Source organism: Tamandua tetradactyla, chromosome X, assembly GCF_023851605.1.
Source record: "Tamandua tetradactyla isolate mTamTet1 chromosome X, mTamTet1.pri, whole genome shotgun sequence".
Lineage (NCBI taxonomy): Eukaryota > Metazoa > Chordata > Mammalia > Pilosa > Myrmecophagidae > Tamandua > Tamandua tetradactyla.
Genome location: NC_135353.1, coordinates 33,811,855 through 33,831,523, shown reverse-complemented (window position 1 = coordinate 33,831,523; position 19,669 = coordinate 33,811,855). Strand labels below are relative to the sequence as shown.

The 19,669-nt window shown below is 37.6% G+C and overlaps 1 protein-coding gene across 3 annotated transcripts in view; it reads right to left on the bottom strand.

Annotated features, from left to right (window-relative positions):
* Positions 1-19,669, bottom strand: part of ZDHHC9 (zDHHC palmitoyltransferase 9) — a 40,225-nt gene that overhangs the window by 16,406 nt on the left and 4,150 nt on the right. For all 3 annotated transcript variants that reach the window (XM_077146373.1, XM_077146374.1, XM_077146375.1), the window contains 5 exons: positions 8,835-8,995; positions 6,652-6,810; positions 2,364-2,501; positions 1,449-1,495; positions 616-720 (listed from right to left, as the gene is read on the bottom strand). In XM_077146373.1, the coding sequence (XP_077002488.1) occupies positions 616-720; positions 1,449-1,495; positions 2,364-2,501; positions 6,652-6,810; positions 8,835-8,995 (610 nt within the window). The remainder of the gene's footprint in view (positions 1-615; positions 721-1,448; positions 1,496-2,363; positions 2,502-6,651; positions 6,811-8,834; positions 8,996-19,669) is intronic.

Genomic DNA, 19,669 nt, shown 5'->3' with positions numbered 1-19,669 from the left:
TAAAAATATAAAATTACGTTGAAGAAATAGATATATAAACACGGAAAAATGTTCATAATAGAATGAATGAAAAAAGGAGGTAATAGAACAAAATGCATTATTTTTTTAAAAATATAAAATATGCACATAAACAAGCATGGAAACAAGTCTAGACAAGTCTAGAAAACTATAAATTATACCATAATGGTGGTGCTCTGTAGAAGGTAAAGTTATACGGACTTATTTTCTACTTTTTGCTCATCTGTATTTTCTGATTTTCTACAAGAAATATGGATTAATTGATAATTTTTAAAAAGCAAAGATTTATTCCTTGTGTTTTTGAAGCAACTGTGCTTCTCCATTCCAAATCCAAAGTCCCCAGCTACCTTTAAGGACCTATAAACAGTCAAAGACCTTATACCCACCCAACTTTTCAATCTTCTTCTTAACACCTTATAGACAACAAAGTAGTAGTCTGCTTTCTCTTCCACATATATATATCTTATTGGACAATCATACATGCCAGGTTTTTGCCTCGACTTCCCAGGTTCTGGAAACTCAATTCTTTAATATTTAATGAGAGAATAAGCTTTTGGGAAAAGAAGAATATGTGTGGAGAAGGAAAAGTTAACTCACGTCTTCATTGGTTGTCTGGTTCAGGGCCACGAGGAAAGTGTGAAATCCAGTCAATCCCACGACAGACCAGAGTGTAAAGAAGCAAATGAGTACTTCTAGAACAGTGAGGTGATGTTAAGGATTGTTTCAGAAGCCACCCCATGAAACCCGAGGCAGCCTATACTCATGGCATCAGCCACACCATTTTTTACCTCTTAGAACAAATGTCACAAATTGCCAAGTATCCATATACAATAACAGATGAATTCTAAACTCACTGGGTATATCTTTTGTGAAATGTAAAGGATTCCTGTTCTATATATTACAAATAGATCTCTAGTGTATTTGAGTGTTTTTTCATCATTAGTTCTCTAAAGGGAAGCCTGGGAAGGGGCCAAAGCTAAACAATGTTGGCTATCACTGCCAAGGGAAAACCCATCAAAAAACAAACTCTATTAATGAAAAATTGAGGGAAAAACAGGATGTGATTTATAGAAATCCCATGTGAATCTCCTTTTCAGAAATGCAGCCATCATAAAAAAAAATAAGCCTTAGCTGTAACAGGAAGGTAGAGTTTCTAGTAAGTGACATAGGAGGTGTATTGAGGCAAAGCTGAGCCTGACATCAGAAGGACTTGGGAGGGAGGCAGTGGAGATGGTGTGAGGGAAAGGTCTCCCTTTAAACCTTGGCCATTTTCCATTCTGGATGCCATCACTAAGAGTATATCACTTATTTTAGACTTTGGCACTCTCTAATGTCTGAAAAATTAGATGATGGGAGAGTTATAAGGAGAAAGCATGCTGAAAAGTAGTTTAATGGGCTTCACAAAGACATCTGGCCAACGGAGGATATGTTCCAGGAGTTTCTTTCAACGTCTCAAGGAAGCCGATTTTCAAGGACTCTGTGAGATTGGGAAGAGGAGAAAGAAAGATTAGTGACTTTAGTAAAAAATATATACACTGTCCTAGTGCCTACTCACTTCCTTCCCTCCCTATTCTTTGCTACAAACTGGGAAGGGACAAGCTCACACTGAAGCAAGGGCAGTCTCATGACTAAAAAAATGAACAGAACCAGGCTCTGGACTGAAGAGTCAGGCAGAAGGTAAGCATCACCTTCCTTCCCTTTTCCCTAACCTCCAAACACAGGCATGTACAGTGGTATTAACAGATGAAAGAAATAAAAAACATCCAGGGAAAATCCTCTCTCTTCACTAATCTGTGTCCCTCCCTTGTTCAAAGTCCAACTCAGAACTCATCTCTTTCCAGGAAATTATCTTAATTAATGACACTCATTTAACTCCATGTTCCATCTGCCCTTAGGGGTATGCGTGCACGCATGCACACATGCACACACATAGATGAGTATTTCTATTTCCCTAAGAGGTCCATGCACTCTTGAAAGGCATTTCTCTGTTATAACCCCTTCTAATTTAGAACAGGGCAAGTTTAAGAAGGTAGAACAGAGGATGCATATAGCCAAAATTCACCCCAATCCTTTAGAATCAGCTCAAAAATGTCCAATTCTTTAGGAATAGAGCAGGATTATGGTCCCAGCCCTCAAAAGAAAGCCAGCTAGAAAGCCAATACACTCAGTAAATACTTATTGATGTGAGCTGAGGTTTGGAGCCCGGCTCATTTCTAACTGGTCCTAAGGTACATTCACAGGTGGTAAAGTCCCACCAGGAAATCTGACCAATCCTCTAAGCCATCCTCAAGCCTTCCCCCACTCCCTTTCTCATCCCAACAGCAGACACTGCTCTGCATACTCACTGAGTGCCACGTAGACAATGTTGAAGGCAAAGACATAGATTGTGAGGAGAGAGAGTGAAAGGATGAAGAGGTAGAAGTACCGGTAGTTCCTCTTTCCAACACAATTTCCTACCCAGGGGCAGTGATGGTCAAAGCGCTCTGTGGGAGAATGAGAGATTACTGTCAAAGCCTCCAAAATAAACAGGAACCTAACCATACACATAATACCTAACACATAATACCTAAATCCAGGATCATTGCTTATTTCAATTACTAAAACTACTGCTTTGTATATTTTACTTTCTCAAAACATTTTTATATCCAACTTACTTAATCCTCATAATCACCCTGGAAGTTAGGCAAAAGGAAATTATTTTCCCTATTTTTTCAGATGAGGGGATTAAGGCACTGAGGGGTTATGTGACCTACCTCACTCTGCCAGTTAGTGGCAGAGCCACTGCTTTTACAAATAAAAACCTTAGTAGTGGACCTACTAAGCTCAGAAAGAATAAATAGGTGAAAATAGCCAAGAACATTTTGAAAAATGAGTAAGGGGGATGGATTTCTTGACCTCTAGTTACTAAAAATATTACAAGTCTCCAAACTTAAAATGGTATGGGGTAGCTCAACGGAATGCAAAGAGCCCAGAAACAGAGTCTAGAATATAGGATTTACCGTCTAATAAAGGCAGTATTATAAAATCAGTGAAGAAAAGAAGTATTACTCTATAAACAATTCTGGGACAACTTACCGTTTGGGGTAAAAAGTAAGTTTAGATTTTTTTTCTCACACTATCAAAATAAACATCAGATGAATTAAAGAGCTAAAGATAAAAATAAGGTAAAACCATTAAACTATTATAAAGAATAGATGAATTCACTGTATGGAGAAAGACTTTTTAAGCATAAAAATAATGGAAGATGGGTGGACAGAAAAAATAAATTTGACTCAATATACCTAAAAAAATATTTTGCACATGTCAAAAATACTAAACAGAAAATTGAAGAGAAAAAAGAACACAACTGGAAATACATGCAAAATTGTGGAATTGTAACCCATACTAAACTCTGAAATCTGTTCTATAACTAATTGTTGTGGCGTGCTTTGAAATCTATTGCTTTTTTCTGTATATGTTATTTTTCATGATAAAAACAAATAAAGGCAGGCCACGGTGGCTCAGCAGGCAGAGTTCTGGTCTGCCATGCTGGAGACCTGGACTCAATTCCCAGTGCCTGCCCATGTAAAAAAAACAAATACAATAAATTCTAAAAAGAAAAAAAAGATAAAATTCAAATAAAGTCACTTCTGAAAAGAAAAAAAAAGTTTCACATACTAAGATGACTTTCCAGAAACCTACAACCTCCAGATGGGTTCCTAGAGCAGATAAGTCCTGAAACCAAGAGGGGCCAGCCTCTCCAAGGATATCAGCTAGTTCCTTCCCCCTAGCCCATATTACTGACACCCTTCGCCAACATGAAAAAGTTAGAATGGGCATAGCCCAAGTACCCCAAAAGATTGGGAGAAGGATCAAAGGAGAAGGAGTTACAACAGAGAAGATAGGTTTTAACAAATGAGTATGACTGCTGAATCATTATATTGATATTTCTTTTAGTCTCTGGTGTCTTGGAGTAGCTAGAAGGAAAAATCTAAAATCGTGGAATAGTAACCCATACCAAACTTTGAAATCCATTCTATAAATACTAGTTACCATGAACTTTGAAATGTATTGCTTTTTTGTATATATATTTCACAATAAAAAAAGGTTTTTAAAAACTCTATCATGTATGCTCCAATTTTGCAAACAAGAGAGAATCTGGAAGGAATTACAGCAAAATGGAGAATGATTTTTATACTTTTCATATTTTCTGCAATGAACATGTATTGCTTTGATTAAACAAAATAAACACAAAGAATAAAATACGTCATTTTAAAAAACAATGAGCTGTGTAGTGGTAAAAAATAAGGCTAATGTTGATTGTACAACATTTATGGACTGTATGTGTGTGAAGATTTGTCAATAAAAATATATTTTTTAAAACAGATGTTATTAGTTAAGGTGCATTCAAACCCAATGAGGATGGACCTTAATCCTATTTGGCTGAAGTCCCTATACACAAAGGAAATTGGACCTATGGCAGGAGAAGCCATAGGGAGCAGCCAGAAGCTGGAGGTCAGTGGAATCCAGGAGAGAAAAGAGACAACCCTGCCCTGTACATGAGGGAAAAGCCAAAGACTAAGATCACCAGCAGCCAGTTGCAGAACACCACAGTCTTTGGGGAGAAAGCATCTGCTTGCCGACACCTCAATTTGGGACTTCTTTTAGCCTCAAAACCATGAGTCAATGAATTCCCATTGTTTAAGCCATCCACTGCATTTGTCTTAGCAGCTAGGAAACGAAACTACTAGAAGACCAAAATAAAGTCTCTTTCTGATTAAAAACAACAAAAAATAATAATAAAGCTAAATTGTCTCCTGATTAAAGGGCTACAATACATCTTTTCAAGAAAGAGAAGGAAGGTGTAGAAAAGAATGACATACCCAAATGGTTAGGGTAATATCTGGATCAAGAATTATAGATATAGCCTCAATTTGAGCAAACCTGCCATATGAAAACACGAAATCACAGTTTTATTTAGATATATTTTCTACAGTATCTTAACTCACACTTATTCTGCCAATATAAGTAATGCATGCTCATTTTAGAAAACTTGAAAAAAAAGAAAAAAAAAATGAAAGAAACAAAACCAATCATAATCCCACAGCCTACTGATAAGTATGAGTATTTTGGTGTATTTCCTTGAAGACTTTTTTTCACATGCTTACAATTTTTTTAAAACATATAAACTGAGATCACATTGCAAATCTAGCCTATCTCTTGTTTTACTTCACTTAGCTTTCTGGTATGAGCTTTTCCCATAAAATTCTATTGTATGAATGCCCTACATTTTATGTGACCACTCATCTATTGGTGGACAATTAGGTTTTTTCCAATTTTTCACTATTAAAATAAGCTTGAGGTAAATATTAAATCTCTTACCACATCTCTAAATATTTACTTGGGATAGATCCCTAGAAAAGGAATCATTGGTATCAAAGGGTAGTATACCTGTTTTAAGGCTTTTGATGACTTTCATGAGATTGCGTTCTAAAAAGTTTGTTCCAATTTATACTCTTAGCAGTGTAGGACTAAGCATGATCAGTTTTTTCTCACTAATTTTCTAGATCAAAAAGGCATCCTTTTTTATTTCTTTGATTATTAGAGATGAGCTTTTTTGCTCATCATTAACAATTGGTTAATTAGCCAATTGTATTTTCTGTTTTATGAACTATCTGTATTTCCACTGGAATGTTAATGTTTCCTAAAAAATACATTTGTATGAATTGTTTACATTTAAAGGTATTAATAAGGAGAGGGAATTCTTTATTAAAAAACTTCCACATCAGGCCTTCTTCAAATACCAAGTGCCCCCAACTTTGACCTACAGAACTGAATAGTGAGAAGAAAGCAGTGTGCTCAGACATGCTACATGGCATATATAAAGAATGTCAGAAGTATGCCTATTATAAGGAATTTCACATATATGCCCACTGATAGGCATGTTTACTGCACACAACAGACAGTGAATACACGAAGCCACATATATGCAGATGGAAGCACAGAACCATGTATTATCTCACCACCCATGTAGCAATAGCAGAGATAGAATAAATAAGAATTTGGGAATCAGTCCTGATCCAGCTCCATTTCATACTAATTACATGAACCTATATGAAGTTGATTCATTTATTTCCTCATCTGTAAAATGGAAATAATACTTACCTCATATGGATCCTTATGAGTCTTAAATGAGGGAAAGGGAAAGCACGCAGGAGAGTGCTTTAGTGTACAGCAGCAACTCAACAACTGCTATCAACTTTGTTCTTGAGAGCACTACTTCTTACATAACCCTTCCTTCCCCAAAGATGCCCTCTGGTGAACTAGGGTTCTCCTACCCCTATGTAAGGTGGACCTCACTTGAAACAAATCCATCCAGTAGAGGAAAATCTGTTTTTGCAAAATAGGTAAAGTAAAGAAGTTTATTTTCCCATTTACCAAAGAGTTTTTTTTTTTATTTTAGACTAGAGGATATTTAAATTGTGATTTGATCTACACAAGGACAATTGATTCAGAGTTGTTAAGGAGCTTGTTTATCTAAGGTGAGTTCTAATCTAGCATACCATTTTCACCAAATTCCCCAAGAACTGACAACTGCCCTGACCCTCTTCAACTCAGTCTTACCCCCGGCAAAGTCCCCTTGATTTTACTCACCCACACAGTTGTCACAGATGCTACAGTGAGAGGCCCGGGGAGGTCGGAAGATCTTGCATGTATAGCAGTATTTCAGTTTCACAATCTGGTTGTTTATCTGGAAATTCTTGATACGAGGGGGTGGTCGCTGGCCCTGAGGTACTGCACCATTAGTAGCTTCTGTAAACCAGTAAAGTCAGTTAACCTCATATGTGGCCATTATTTGAGCCCAAAATCCTCTGCAAAAGCAATGGGGGTAATCAAAGATTTCCTGGGCCCATTGTCTTCTCATTACCAGACAAGACTTTCAACAGCACAGAGTATGCCCCCCAAAGCCCACTGAATGCCATGCAAATATTTTGCATACATATAAAAAAGTGTTTCTCCAAGTTTTTTTATCCGATTACACAGAAAAACATTCATAAAAGAAGAAATAAAAATGGCTTAAAATCACATGAAGTTGTATATATATTATCACAATAAAAATTTTTTAAATGCATATAAAATGAAAACATCCAACTTTACTAATAATCAAAGAAATAAAAATTAAAACCCAAAGATACCAATTCCACCTATTTCTATTAACAAAGAATAAAAAGAACAAAAATACCCAGTGTTGGCAAAGAGTTGGGCAAAAGCTCATTCTCATACATTAGTAGGGAGCAATATGGCAGTGGTTAACAAAATTTTACACATGTATATTCTCTGATCTAACAATTCCATTTTTAGGAATTTATCAAAATTACAAAGAGATGTACTAAAAGATGTTTATACCTAGATATTTGTCACGGTCACTTTTATTATTTTAGAGAAGTTGTAGATTTACAGAAGTATCATGTATAAAATGCAGACTTCCCAGATACCACCCTATTATTAACCCCTTGCATTACTGTGGTGTAGTCACTTTTAACAGTAGAAAACTCAAAATATCCTCAATGTCACAGCAAGAGGTTGGTTAAATAAATTACAATATATGTATAAAATGGAATATTATGCAGCCATTTAAAATGATGTAGATGAAAAGTGACAAGAAAATATACACAATAGATTACAAAATGAATTTCTTCATTTTACAATATGTATAAAAGGAAACTTCTTTGAAAAAACAAAATATATGCATAGAAAAGACTGGTAATACTTAAAATTAGAAAAGCAATTATTTAAAAATAAAAGTAATAACATGCTGATTGTAGAACATTTGGAAGAAACGGAAGATATAAAGAAAAACTAAAAATCACTGACAGTCTCTCAAATCAGAGAATATCCATATATTTTGGTATATTCATTTCTAATCTTTTTCTTAACAGATAAACATTCATGAGTTTAAAAAATTTGAGATCATATTATAAATACAATTTTGTACCCTGTATTTTTCATTTAACATACTGTGACATTTTTCCATGGTTGTTATTTTTCTCCCTAAAAACATCATTACTGACAACATATTATTCCACTGTATGAATGTACTTTGATTTATTTAACCATTCCATATTGTTGGGCATTTAAATTCCCACTGGTTTTCACTATGTAAATGATGCTACATGTAAAGAATATTTTCCCCACCCAGAGCCAAGGCTTTGATAGAAAATTTCCTGGTCATCTCTTTACCAACAGGAATTTTTTTTTCTTTTCCACCATTTCACTGAGAGGGGTCCTTCCAGATATATTCAAGATTCTTGGTTTCAAATTAATATTTTGACTAGTGCATTTTCTGATTTAACTTGTATGATGAGTTTATTTGAATACTATTAAGTACATGGAATCTTGAATAGGGCATGAGATTTTGTTGGTTTGTCCAGGTCCATCAATAGGCTTTAGGAGATCTATGAATCCCTAAAATTACATCCAAAATTGTGTGTATATGCAAGCATGTAAGGATATTTTTATGGGGAGAAGGTTTACAGTTTTTATCAAAATCTTAAAAGGGTCAGTGACCCCAAAAAAGTAAAAAAAAAAAAATGCACAGGACCTTAATAACAAATCCCTCTTGAACTATAACAAATTCCAAGGAAGAATGAAGCATATGACTTTACAATCTTGTCTGACCAAATTCACAGGGTGGTCATGACCTTTGATTCAGACTCTCAGAGGGTAAAGGCTGGAAGCAATGGTCAATTTGCAACTACTATGATGATTCCATTCTCTCTGTGATTAAGGCCGCACACTACCTGAACAGCAGTTTGCCAGCTAGTTGGGAAACTCACCTATCTCCATTTCTATGAAAGCTGCTTCATCTGGAAGGGCCCGAGGAATCACTCCAGGGTCACTAAAGCTGGTTCTCAACAGTGTAGCCATGGAGAAAAGGAAGAGCATGGCAGCAAACACAGGGATGGCAGGAGATAGCTGAACAGCCAGGTAGCGGCACCTAAAGGAAGCAGGCAATTGTACATTTAATTATACCTACCCTATATTGATCTCTAATTGTTGCAACTATGTCAATCTGGTCTCTACAACAAAATCAGCAGTGCCTCAAGGGCAGGGACCATGCTTTTTACTTCTCTTTAATCACCCACAATTCCTACCATATGATTCTGACACAGTAGGAATTCAACAAATACTGGATTGACAGATGCCACCTATAATATAAAGAAGACAGCCTCAAGGGACCTCCCCTAACCCCGGGCCCTGAACCTCCCATTAGCCTGGCTGGGAAGGTTCAGACCTGCCAAGATCAGAGAAGCAACTTAGCCTAGATTTGTAAGTTCCACAGGCTGAATTCACTATGGAAATGTCTAGGGCTTTCCATACCCTCTCATCTGGCATTAAGCCTGAGCTCAACAAGGAGGAAGAAAAGATGAGGACCAGTCATGAAGCAGGGTTACAGTGTCAGAAAGAATATCTCAGCATGCTTCAAGGCCATAAAAAGCTTTGTAACATCCATTCCTCTACTCTCATCAATTAGCTCAGCTAGTAGGTGATTAATAACCATAAGGAAGGGAGTAAGAAAATTGTATCTCCTTACAACCCCTTCCCAACCCCAGGTTCGTGACCACTCCTTCCTCATATACCTGGAAGGTCATGCCTCTTCCCCTATATAATATATCCCAGCTGTCCTCACCTTTCAAGTCCTGGAGGTATCATTATCATCAAAGTCATCATTGCAATTACAATTTACTGAGCACCCACCATATGCCAGACAATGCACTAAGCTCTTTATATGCATTATCTCACCCAATTCTCACCAATAAATCTATGAGGTAGATTCCATTATATCCATTAGATGGATGAAGAACCTGAGACTTAAAGAGGTCTTGCTCTTTCAAAATGCCTATTTTTTTTCACACTTATAAATTCCAAATGGCAGCAGTTTATTATATTGTTTTTGTACTTTTAATATCAAAAGACCTATTTTAAGCTGTATTAATCTCTTCCTTCTCTATCCCCTGTAGCCCTCACTGCCAAAGCCTTGTAGTGTTTCCCAGGGGTTTCTTAGTGTATTGACCTCATATCCTCCAACTGGACTATCAGCTTCATAAGAGAAAGAAACTTCTCTTATTGAAGCAGAAATGCTTAAGTTGGAATTCTAACTCTACCAGCTCCTGATTGTGTGACCTTGGGTGAGTTAGTCAACTTCAGTCTCCTTATTTGTAAAATTAAGATAATAATAGTACTTCATGAGGTTGTCATGAGAACTAAATATGCTAATATAAATAAAGTCCTTAGAACTGTGCTTGACACATAGTAAATGCTAAGTAAATGTTAGTTATTGACATTATTGCTATCATTCTATAGCACCCAAAACCTAATCCAAGTATGGGAACAAAGAAGGTAACAATAAATACTTGTTGATTTGAACCAAATTCAAACCAAGTAAATGGCACTATGCGATGAGAGTTACCACTGTCCTATTTTTATATTCCTCTTCCTGAGGCACATTTGATCCTTCAAAAAAACAGATCTTCTCTTGCAGATAGACTATAAGTGGATGAGCAAGAACCAGAGGGAGCATAGGGAAAATAAGATAAAAGGCTTACCTCATCAACATGGGGTTTAAGCAACTTGCTGTCCATTCAGAGCAAATTTTAAATTTGCATTGTATATTCGCTGCACTTCTGGAACAACCCCCTTGAGATCCTACCCCTGCCTTCCCACCAAACACAAAACTGTATGGGGGAAGGCAAACCAATAGTAATATTAGGCTAAGCAAACTGTTATAAAAGGGAACATATGTACTGAACCTGGAAGATGATTTTAGGGTTTTTTGTTTGTTTGGCTGATTTTAATAAAATCCTTGGTTTTAGCTTGTTTTTAAAAGACCTACAATACTTAATTCCTTCCTTTAAAATCCAAGGGTGAGGGTCTCTCTAAACCCAACTCCACAAATGAAATTGTTGCCATCCCATCTACATGGGACATGACATCCAGGGATGAGTCTCCTTGGCAGCGTGGGAGATAATTTCCAGGGATGAGTTTGGCCCTGGTACTGTGGGATCAACAAAGCCATTCTGACCAAAAGGGGGAAAAGAAATATACAAATAAGGTATCAGTGGCTGAGAGAGTTCAAATAGAGCTGAGAGGCTACTCTGGAGATCACTCTTAGAGAAGCTTCAGTTAGACATTGCGACCTAACCATAACTTGCCAAACCCAACCAAAATCATTCCAGCCAATCCTAAAGAATACCTAGGGAGATATATAAGATCCTAAAAAGAGTCCTAGGAAAATTGTACTAGGACAATTTTCCAGAAACCTACAACTTCCAGATGGGTCCCTGGACCAGATAAGCCCCAAAATGCAGAGGGGCCAGCCTCTCCAGAACATCAACTAGTTCCATCCCCCTATTCCATATTATCGACAGCCCCTTCCAACATGAAGTTAGAACGGGCATAGCCCAAATAGCCCTAAAGAGTGGGAGAAAGATGAAAGGGGATGGTGGAGTTGTAGGGTTTAACAAATGAGTATGATTGCTGAATCATTATATTGATACTTCTTTTAGTCTCCAGTATCTTAGAACAACTAGAAGAAAAACCTAGAGTTGTGGAATTGTAACCCACACCAAATTCTGAAATCTGTTCTACAACTAATTGGTTCAATGTGCTTTGAAATTTATTGCTTTTTTGTATATATGCTATTTTTCACAAAAAAAAGTCGATTGTAATGATAAAAAATATATATATATTCCTCCTTGCCTTCAATGTTCTGGAGCAGCTAGAAGGAAAAATCTGAGATGATGGAATGGTAGCCCATGACAAACTGTGGGGTCTGTTCTGTAACTACTTGTTAATGCTTTGAAAATACTGCTTTTTTCTTTCTTTGCTTTCTATATATGTTTTATTATACAATTAAAAAAAAAAACTAAATCATTCATTCCTCAAAAAAAAAAAAAAAAGCCAAGGGTGAAGGAAGAAATTTGAAGAACTGAAGGACCTGGCTAGCTGAGTTCAAGATAATTAAGGTTCTTCCCTATCAACTAGCTTGTGGATTATCCTCTTTTCTATTTCTTCTCTTTGCTAGTACAGATAATAAAGAAATGAGTTTAGAGATGAAAGTCACCTCCACTTATGAGGAACCCAAAGGTCAAGGGAAACATGAGGCTCCATTTCACGAACAAGCCAAGTGAAATGACCCCACTAACAGAAAATAGCCACTGCCCATCACTAAGATCATTCTTTTTTTAAAAAATTTATTTATTAATTAAAAGAAATAAAGAAACAAAATAAAACAACATACATAATCAGTATGATCACTCTTGAAAACAAAATAACATCTCCAGGATTCAAACTGCCCTGGTGTACAACTTCCAATCACAAGCCTTAGAAAAATCAGAGCTATATGATTGGGCACCGAAAGGAGTTTAAATTTTTTTGATTAAAGAGAAAAGCTATAAAGAGAGTAAAACAACAATAGAAAAACAAAACTAATGCTGTTTCCATGCACAGAAGGACTCGAGCTTAACTAAATCCAGTTCTAACACCTGCTTGTAGACCAGACAAAGAACAACTTAGATTTGAATTACGCTATGTCATCAAGGATAAAAATCTCTGTAATCTCCACACATACTATCTTCTGCACCTGCTACAACAATCCACTCTGTATGTCAACAAAAACACAACAGGCCCATTGTATTGTTCTTTTTCAGAGATGAGGCTACTGGCAGCCAGTTGTCACTAGTGAGTGGGTGGGGCTGGAAAGGCAGATGTGGGACCAGTGGGCCTTTCCACTCTAAGTAAGAGGAGATTTAGAGAGCCAGTGGCTAAGACGCTTGTGAAGTACAAGCCCTCATGTCTGTCTTTAATAGTTACGAACTAATATGACTCTCTAGGTTAGTCTCATAATTATAGTAAGTTGAAGATCTACCTCTGACAGGAATAAGCTATGTGAAGATTTGTTGGTCATTCTCAATATCAACATCAAAAGTCAGGAGTATCCTTAAACATCAGTCATTTCTATTAGTAAGAGTTTCTGATTAAGAGGATGATGTCGATGTTAGCACAACACTGTGAATGTAATTAATACCACTGAACTGTATACTTGAAAGTAGTTAAAATGGGAAATTTTATGTTGTATATATGATACCACAATAAAGAGTAAAACAAAAAAAATCATAGAACTATACAACACAAAGAGTGAACCCTAATGTAAATATGAACTCTAGTTAATACTATAATTATATAATAATATTGCTTCATCAATTGCAACAAACGTACCATACAAATACAAAATGTTAGTAAAAGGGGAAACTGTTGGGGGAAAGAGTATATGGGGACTCTGTCCTCTTTGCATTTTACTGTAAAACTACAACAGTTCTAAAATAATAAAAAATAATTAAAACTTTTTAAAAAACTAATTATTTCTATTAGTGAAAGATTGGATCTGTCACCCCAAGGGTAGCTAAAAGTTTTTGAAACCACCTAGTACTTCCCATCTATATCACTTCTTGGAATAATGATAACCATATACTTCCTGAAACAGAACTCTCCTTTGTCTTCAAAGCACCAAGAGGCCTTCCTTCTTCCAGGGAGTTAGAAGTTCCTTTTCTCCTTTGTGAAATTTACAAATTCAATCACGTCCCCACTAAGTTCTTCAATTTCTCCACCTAAAGAGATGTCATAATTTTAAGCCACCCTTTACCAGCTTCTTGACTGGCCTTAAGCTTAAAAGCTAGGAAGCACAATTGGATTTCCATTTGTCCCCATGTGTCACATGGTTGTACTGACCAACAGCAACCAGCAGTGCCAAGCTGGGCTACTGTGTCATGTCCCATCCCCTATCCCTGGCATGCTTGTTCATGGGAGGGTTAATGATAATGGTAGACAACAATTCATATGAAAAAACTTAAAAGAGATTCATGATAGAACTTCACCTACTCTTTGAGACTAAAGGAAAAAGTTTTATTTTGTCCAGAACCTAAATTTTCTGTAGCACATACTCTAACTCAACCTGTCTGGACATATCATTTAAACAATCCAAACACAGGGAGCCCAGAACAAGAATGAGAGCCTTTAATACTGCATAGCTTAATGTAATGCCTGGATACATCCCAGGGTATATTAAACAGAGAATCAAAAAGTATTGGCAAAGTCCCTTCAGGGATGGGAGAAAAATTATGGAACTATTAAACTTTACCACTGGGGAAATCCCAGATACTGTGCCAAACACTAGGGACACCAAATCAATAGACCAAGCCCTTGATCTTAAGGCTTGCTCTTGTGAAGCTTATGTATGTGGTAGAGAAGCTTAACCTACATATAGGTATGCCTAATAGTCACCTCCGGAGGACCTCTTTTGTTGCTCAGATGTGGCCTTTCTCTCTCTAAGCCCAACTCTGCAAGTGAAACCATTGCCCACCCCCCGCCCCCAACGTAGGACATGACATCCAGGAATGAAAATCTCCCTGATGGCGTGGGAGATGACTCCTGGGGATGAGCCTGGCCCTGGTACCATGGGAGCAACAATGTCATCCTGACCAAAAGGGGAAAAAGAAATTTAGCAAATAAGGTACCACTAGCTGAGAGAGTTCAAATAGAATCGAGAGGCTACACTGGAGGTCACCCTTATGCAAGCTTCAATTAGACATTGCTACCTATCAAAACTTGCTAAACCCCAAACAAAACCATTCCTACCAATCCTAAAGAATACCTAGGGCATTATATAAGGTTCTACAAGGGTTCCATATATTAGTGTAACTTTCCAAAACCTTCAACTTCCAGATGGGTCCCTGGACCAGATAAGTCCTGAAATGCAGAGGGGCCAGTCCTTCCAGAACATCAACTAGTTCCATCCCCCATCCCATATTATTGACAGCCCCTTCCAACATGAAAAAATCAGAATGGACATAGCCCAAACACTCCTAAAGAGTGGAAAAAAGATGAAAGATGATAGCAAAGTTATACAGAGAAGGTCAAGCTTAACAAATGAATATGAGTGCTGAATCATTATATTGATATTTCTTACAGCCTCCAGTACCTTAAAGGAGCTGGAAATTAAAAACCTAAAATTGTGGAACTGTAACCCATACCATTCTGAAATCTGTTCTACAACTAATTGTTGCAATGTACTTTGAAATTTATTGCTTTTATGTATATATGTCATTTAAAGAGAAGGAGGAGCATAACAGAGAAGACAGGATTTAACAAATGAGTATGACTGCTGAATCATTATATTGATATTTCTTTTGGTCTCCAGTGTCTTGGAGCAGCTTGAAGAAAAAATGAAAAATTAACCCATACCAGACTTTAAAATCTGGTCTATAACTACTTGTTAAAATGTACTTGGAAATTTATTGCTTTTTTGTATATCTATTTCACAATAAAACAAAAGTTTAAAAAAAGAAAAAAGAGATTCATGAGTGGAGCTGGTAAGAAACCAGATTCCATGGAGGGCTATGCCTTGCCGAATGGAAGCTTGGATTGATATTCCATACAATATCCTGCTTATAGGTCTCCCTAATAGCTTTCTTGCTATTTTTTTCCTGTGTTCTTTTACCAGTGCAATCAATCAAACAACAAGCATTTACAGGCCAAACAAAAGAAGAACAGGAGAAATAGAAGTTAATTTTGTTTGGGAAAACATAACTAATACATAAAACAGCTAAAGAATACGTTAAGACAAATAATCAAGTATTAAAATGGTGATTCAGACTCTAAGTGGTCAGAGAAGAACTCTCTTGGGGAGCTGGTGACTGCTTGAAACTACTCCAATAACAGCAGTTAAGGACGGCTTTAAAGAAGAGCTGTGCTTGGAAGAGTACAAAGGACCCAAGGATCAGAGCCCCATGATGGCCTTTCACCCCACATGATAGACGTTCTCCGTGATATAGATGGCTGTCTGTCCTCTTACAAACACTACCTAGCCCTAGAGCAAAGTAAACCCACAAAACTGTTTCAAGGTTCTTCTGATGACACTGAGTCTGCTGAGAATGAAATAGTTTCCTGGAAAACTAGAAACGTAATTTAACATCAGCCTCCAGATTTATTGCTACGTGAAGGTTAAAGGAAAAGGCACAACCCTATTTTGCTCCAGTGGCAATGGGAAAAATTAATCAAACAAGAACATTTTCAACTCTGAGGTGATGAGCCATCCCCTCACAGAGGAGGTTCAAAAACTCTATCCAGACAAACCTGCTTGGTAGTTGCCAAATATCAGAGGGAATTATAATACACCTCTACTCAAGAACTTAGAACTATTCCCTGCTGCCTATTATATTAAGCCCCAAACTCCACAGGCCAGTATTGAGGCCCTACTTTAACTGGCTTTATCTAATCAATATCAAAAGGTTCCTGTCTTCTCATTGCTCCATTTCAGAAACATCCAACTAAATTATCCTGAATTTGCTAGCTTCTTGCTATTACAAGAAGCATGAAGGGCGGGCCACAGTGGCACAGCAGGCAGAGTTCTTGCCTGCCATGCCGGAGACCCGGGTTCGATTCCCGGTGCCTGCCCATGCAAAAAAAAAAAAAAAAGTATGAAGTGCCTCCTTTGTTCTTAAACACTGTGTCAGCTATGGCAACTCTGAAGAGGAGAATTTGGGAAGTCTCTCCTCTCCCTTAATAAACATCTCGACTGTTATCAACAAACTGATGTGCATTCCTGTTCTTTGTGCTTGCTCTTTCCAAAACAGAGGATGACTATACTCAATTAAGACCCATTCTCAAAAGATGGGAGATGTATTCAGTAGAGAGTGATCCTGTGAAACTTACTACAAAAAAAGTAGAAGCTAAAAATATGCAGATAAATTCCAATGACAGAACCCTAAGGAATTGTTAAAGGAAAGCAATCTGTTCAGGAGACACAACCCAACCCTTTCCTAGGGAAACTGCTTTTTTCAGGAAGTTAAGCTTAGGTAAGTACTGTAATAGATTGATATTAAAGAGGCAACTATGCCTTTCTAAAACTATTATTTGATTGGGCAAGTCACAGGCAGAATCCTAGGCTACCTGAAGCACAAGACTGACCTCCTTATAACAATCCTCCAGAGAATGCTCTCTTTGTTAGAGATTCATGATAAAGTCACTTTTTCCTCTTTCCAAGCTTACCTAAAGATATTCTTCAGGAATCTGGACCTTGTTATTGCAGACACTAATATTCTACTACGTCAAAATTTAGCTTTGGCCTACATAGCCCTGTGTCTCCTCAAACCTGGTAACTTTATATTACCAGATCTGCTCTTTCTATTCCACCTGTCTGCAAGGACATGGGGCCCCTTTCATCAGTATCACACACAGAGTAACAAGATAGGGAGCACACATTTTCTCTGAGCAATCCTCATCCTGGCAGCAGGGATAAAGACTGGCCTTACTTTCTAAGTTCATATTTAATGATGGGCTTCCCTGTTCCTGCAAAGATACCAAAATGCCATGCCAGAATGCCCGTTTTCCACGAATATGCATTCACTTTCTCAGAGCATGTGCTTGGGAGATCCAAACAACTGAGATGTCATTAGGTAACACATACACTAGCTAGCAAGAACCTGGAATATACTGGTCTGGTGTTTAGCACTATACACAACTTTAGCAATCTGAATGCCTTCAGGATTCCACATTCAAATGGTAGCAATGAGATGAAAGGCATGTCATACAGAGACATCAGCTGGCCAACTAATCTTGATGAAGTAGGCTTACTTCTTTGGGTCCAGTTCCTCACCTGCAAAATGATGGGGATAGTCTTCACAGCCCCTTCCAGCTCTACCACTCTATACTTCTGCGAGTCAACATTGTTATATTCTAAGTGCATCCAGAAGTGTTAATTCAGCAACATTTATTGATCTAGTACTCTAAGGAAGAGCTAGTGGAAGGCACAGTAGGAAGGCTATAAAGACACAGAAGATAGTTCCTGACCTTGAAAATGCTCACATCTAACTGTGAAATGTGTAATGACAATAGAATTCAGAAATAAAAGAAATATTGTATGATTATTTGTTAAATGAGTGGTATATGCAATTAGCCCTGAGAATGCAGAAACTTCTGGAAAGTTTTCATGAGAAAGAGTCAAGAAGGAACTTGAAAGGTAGGTAGAATTAGGATAGGCTAGGAGAAGTGGGACAATTACTAAGCAGTGCTACAAAGCTTTTTAAGTTCATCCAATTCAATGACCCCTCTGCCAATATGTACAACAAAAGTCCCCATGAGGATCAGTCTGACAGTGCCTTGCTTATGCTCCTTCTGTATTTTCTACAGGGAGAGTATAAGCATTGATCATAGCAGCAAGAGTCACACACTCATTCTTGCTGCAATATAAGTCTGGGGACCCTGACCTCACTAGTGGTCTGGTCACAAAGTTAAAAGACAAAGCTGGAAGCCAATTACAGAAAATGATGTGCTTGGTCCTTTCCCCCAAGGCCATGCTTTAACAGAAAGTTGAGTTTGATGAAACACCACATAGCCTTTCAGTAGCTGGACAGCTCACAGGCTGTCACTGTCATTCTACTGCAAGTCCTGGCATTATAGGCCAAGCTGGCGGTTACGTGTTCATTATATGAACTGAACAGGGTTTGGGCAGAGAGAACTGAGAATAGTTCACGTGTTCAAAGCTGAAAGTGACATATGTACTCATATTTCCTAAAGTCCTCACACTAAGAATAAATTTAATCCTTTTTATTAAGCAATGTACAATTTTCACTCTGATGTTAAATTTAAATATATTGAGCTACTGATTGGTAATCTTTACTCTCCTTTCTTCTATTTTTTCTCTTGTAGTTGAGTCTTCCAGATGGGAGCAAAGTTATATAGACTTTCATAGACTTTCAGGGTTGCAAGAGGCTTAGTGACAATCTAGCCCAATTTCCCAACCTGGGCAGCAGGGATCAGCTCTGTGCCAGCAGCCCTAAGAGAAGGCCACTCAGCTTCTTCTGAAATTCTTTAAACAATATGGATCAAACTAGCTCCTGGATAGACTTTTTTTGTTTTATGGATTCAACCTACTGTCTGTGCACTGAAAATCACAGGCCCCTCCTTTGAAAAGTCTAGATTCATAATGGCATATCCAAAAGTAAAATGATACTCACTGGCACTACTCATGTTGCATGTTTTTCCTTAAGGGGTATTCACATGCTTGATCAGAGCTCTCCACCCATCTGGCTAACCCAGGGTCATGCCACAGGCAGCTATAAATCAACTCATGCTTGTTCCTAAGCATCTGCCGCATGCAAGCAGAATCTTGTTACTAAAACACACTTCCCAATGAGCCACAAGATTTGGACTGTTTCCCTACAAGGCAAAAATGTTAACAGCCAGAGGATATCAGAGGTCTAGGATGCTCTTGGACCATTTGAAAATGGTTAATAGGCAGCTATCCATCACTGCTAGTTCAGAGCCCTCACCTGCCTGATGGCAGGGGGCTAGATCAGCCAATTTCCTGATGTCTCATTATGTTCCAATACTATTAAAGGAGTCTAAACTCTGCCCTTCCAAGCCCTAACTTCACTGTGTGGATGGTAGTAAACTATGGATGCTAAAGAAAAAGATCAACCAGAGAGAGACTTAATTCCTCAGAGGCATGCTGGTGTCTCTTGTATGGCCTGCCATTCACACAAGCGCAAGGCAGCCACCACTTAGAGTGTCTGTGTGTCTGTATATGACAGACACATGCATATACACAGGTACA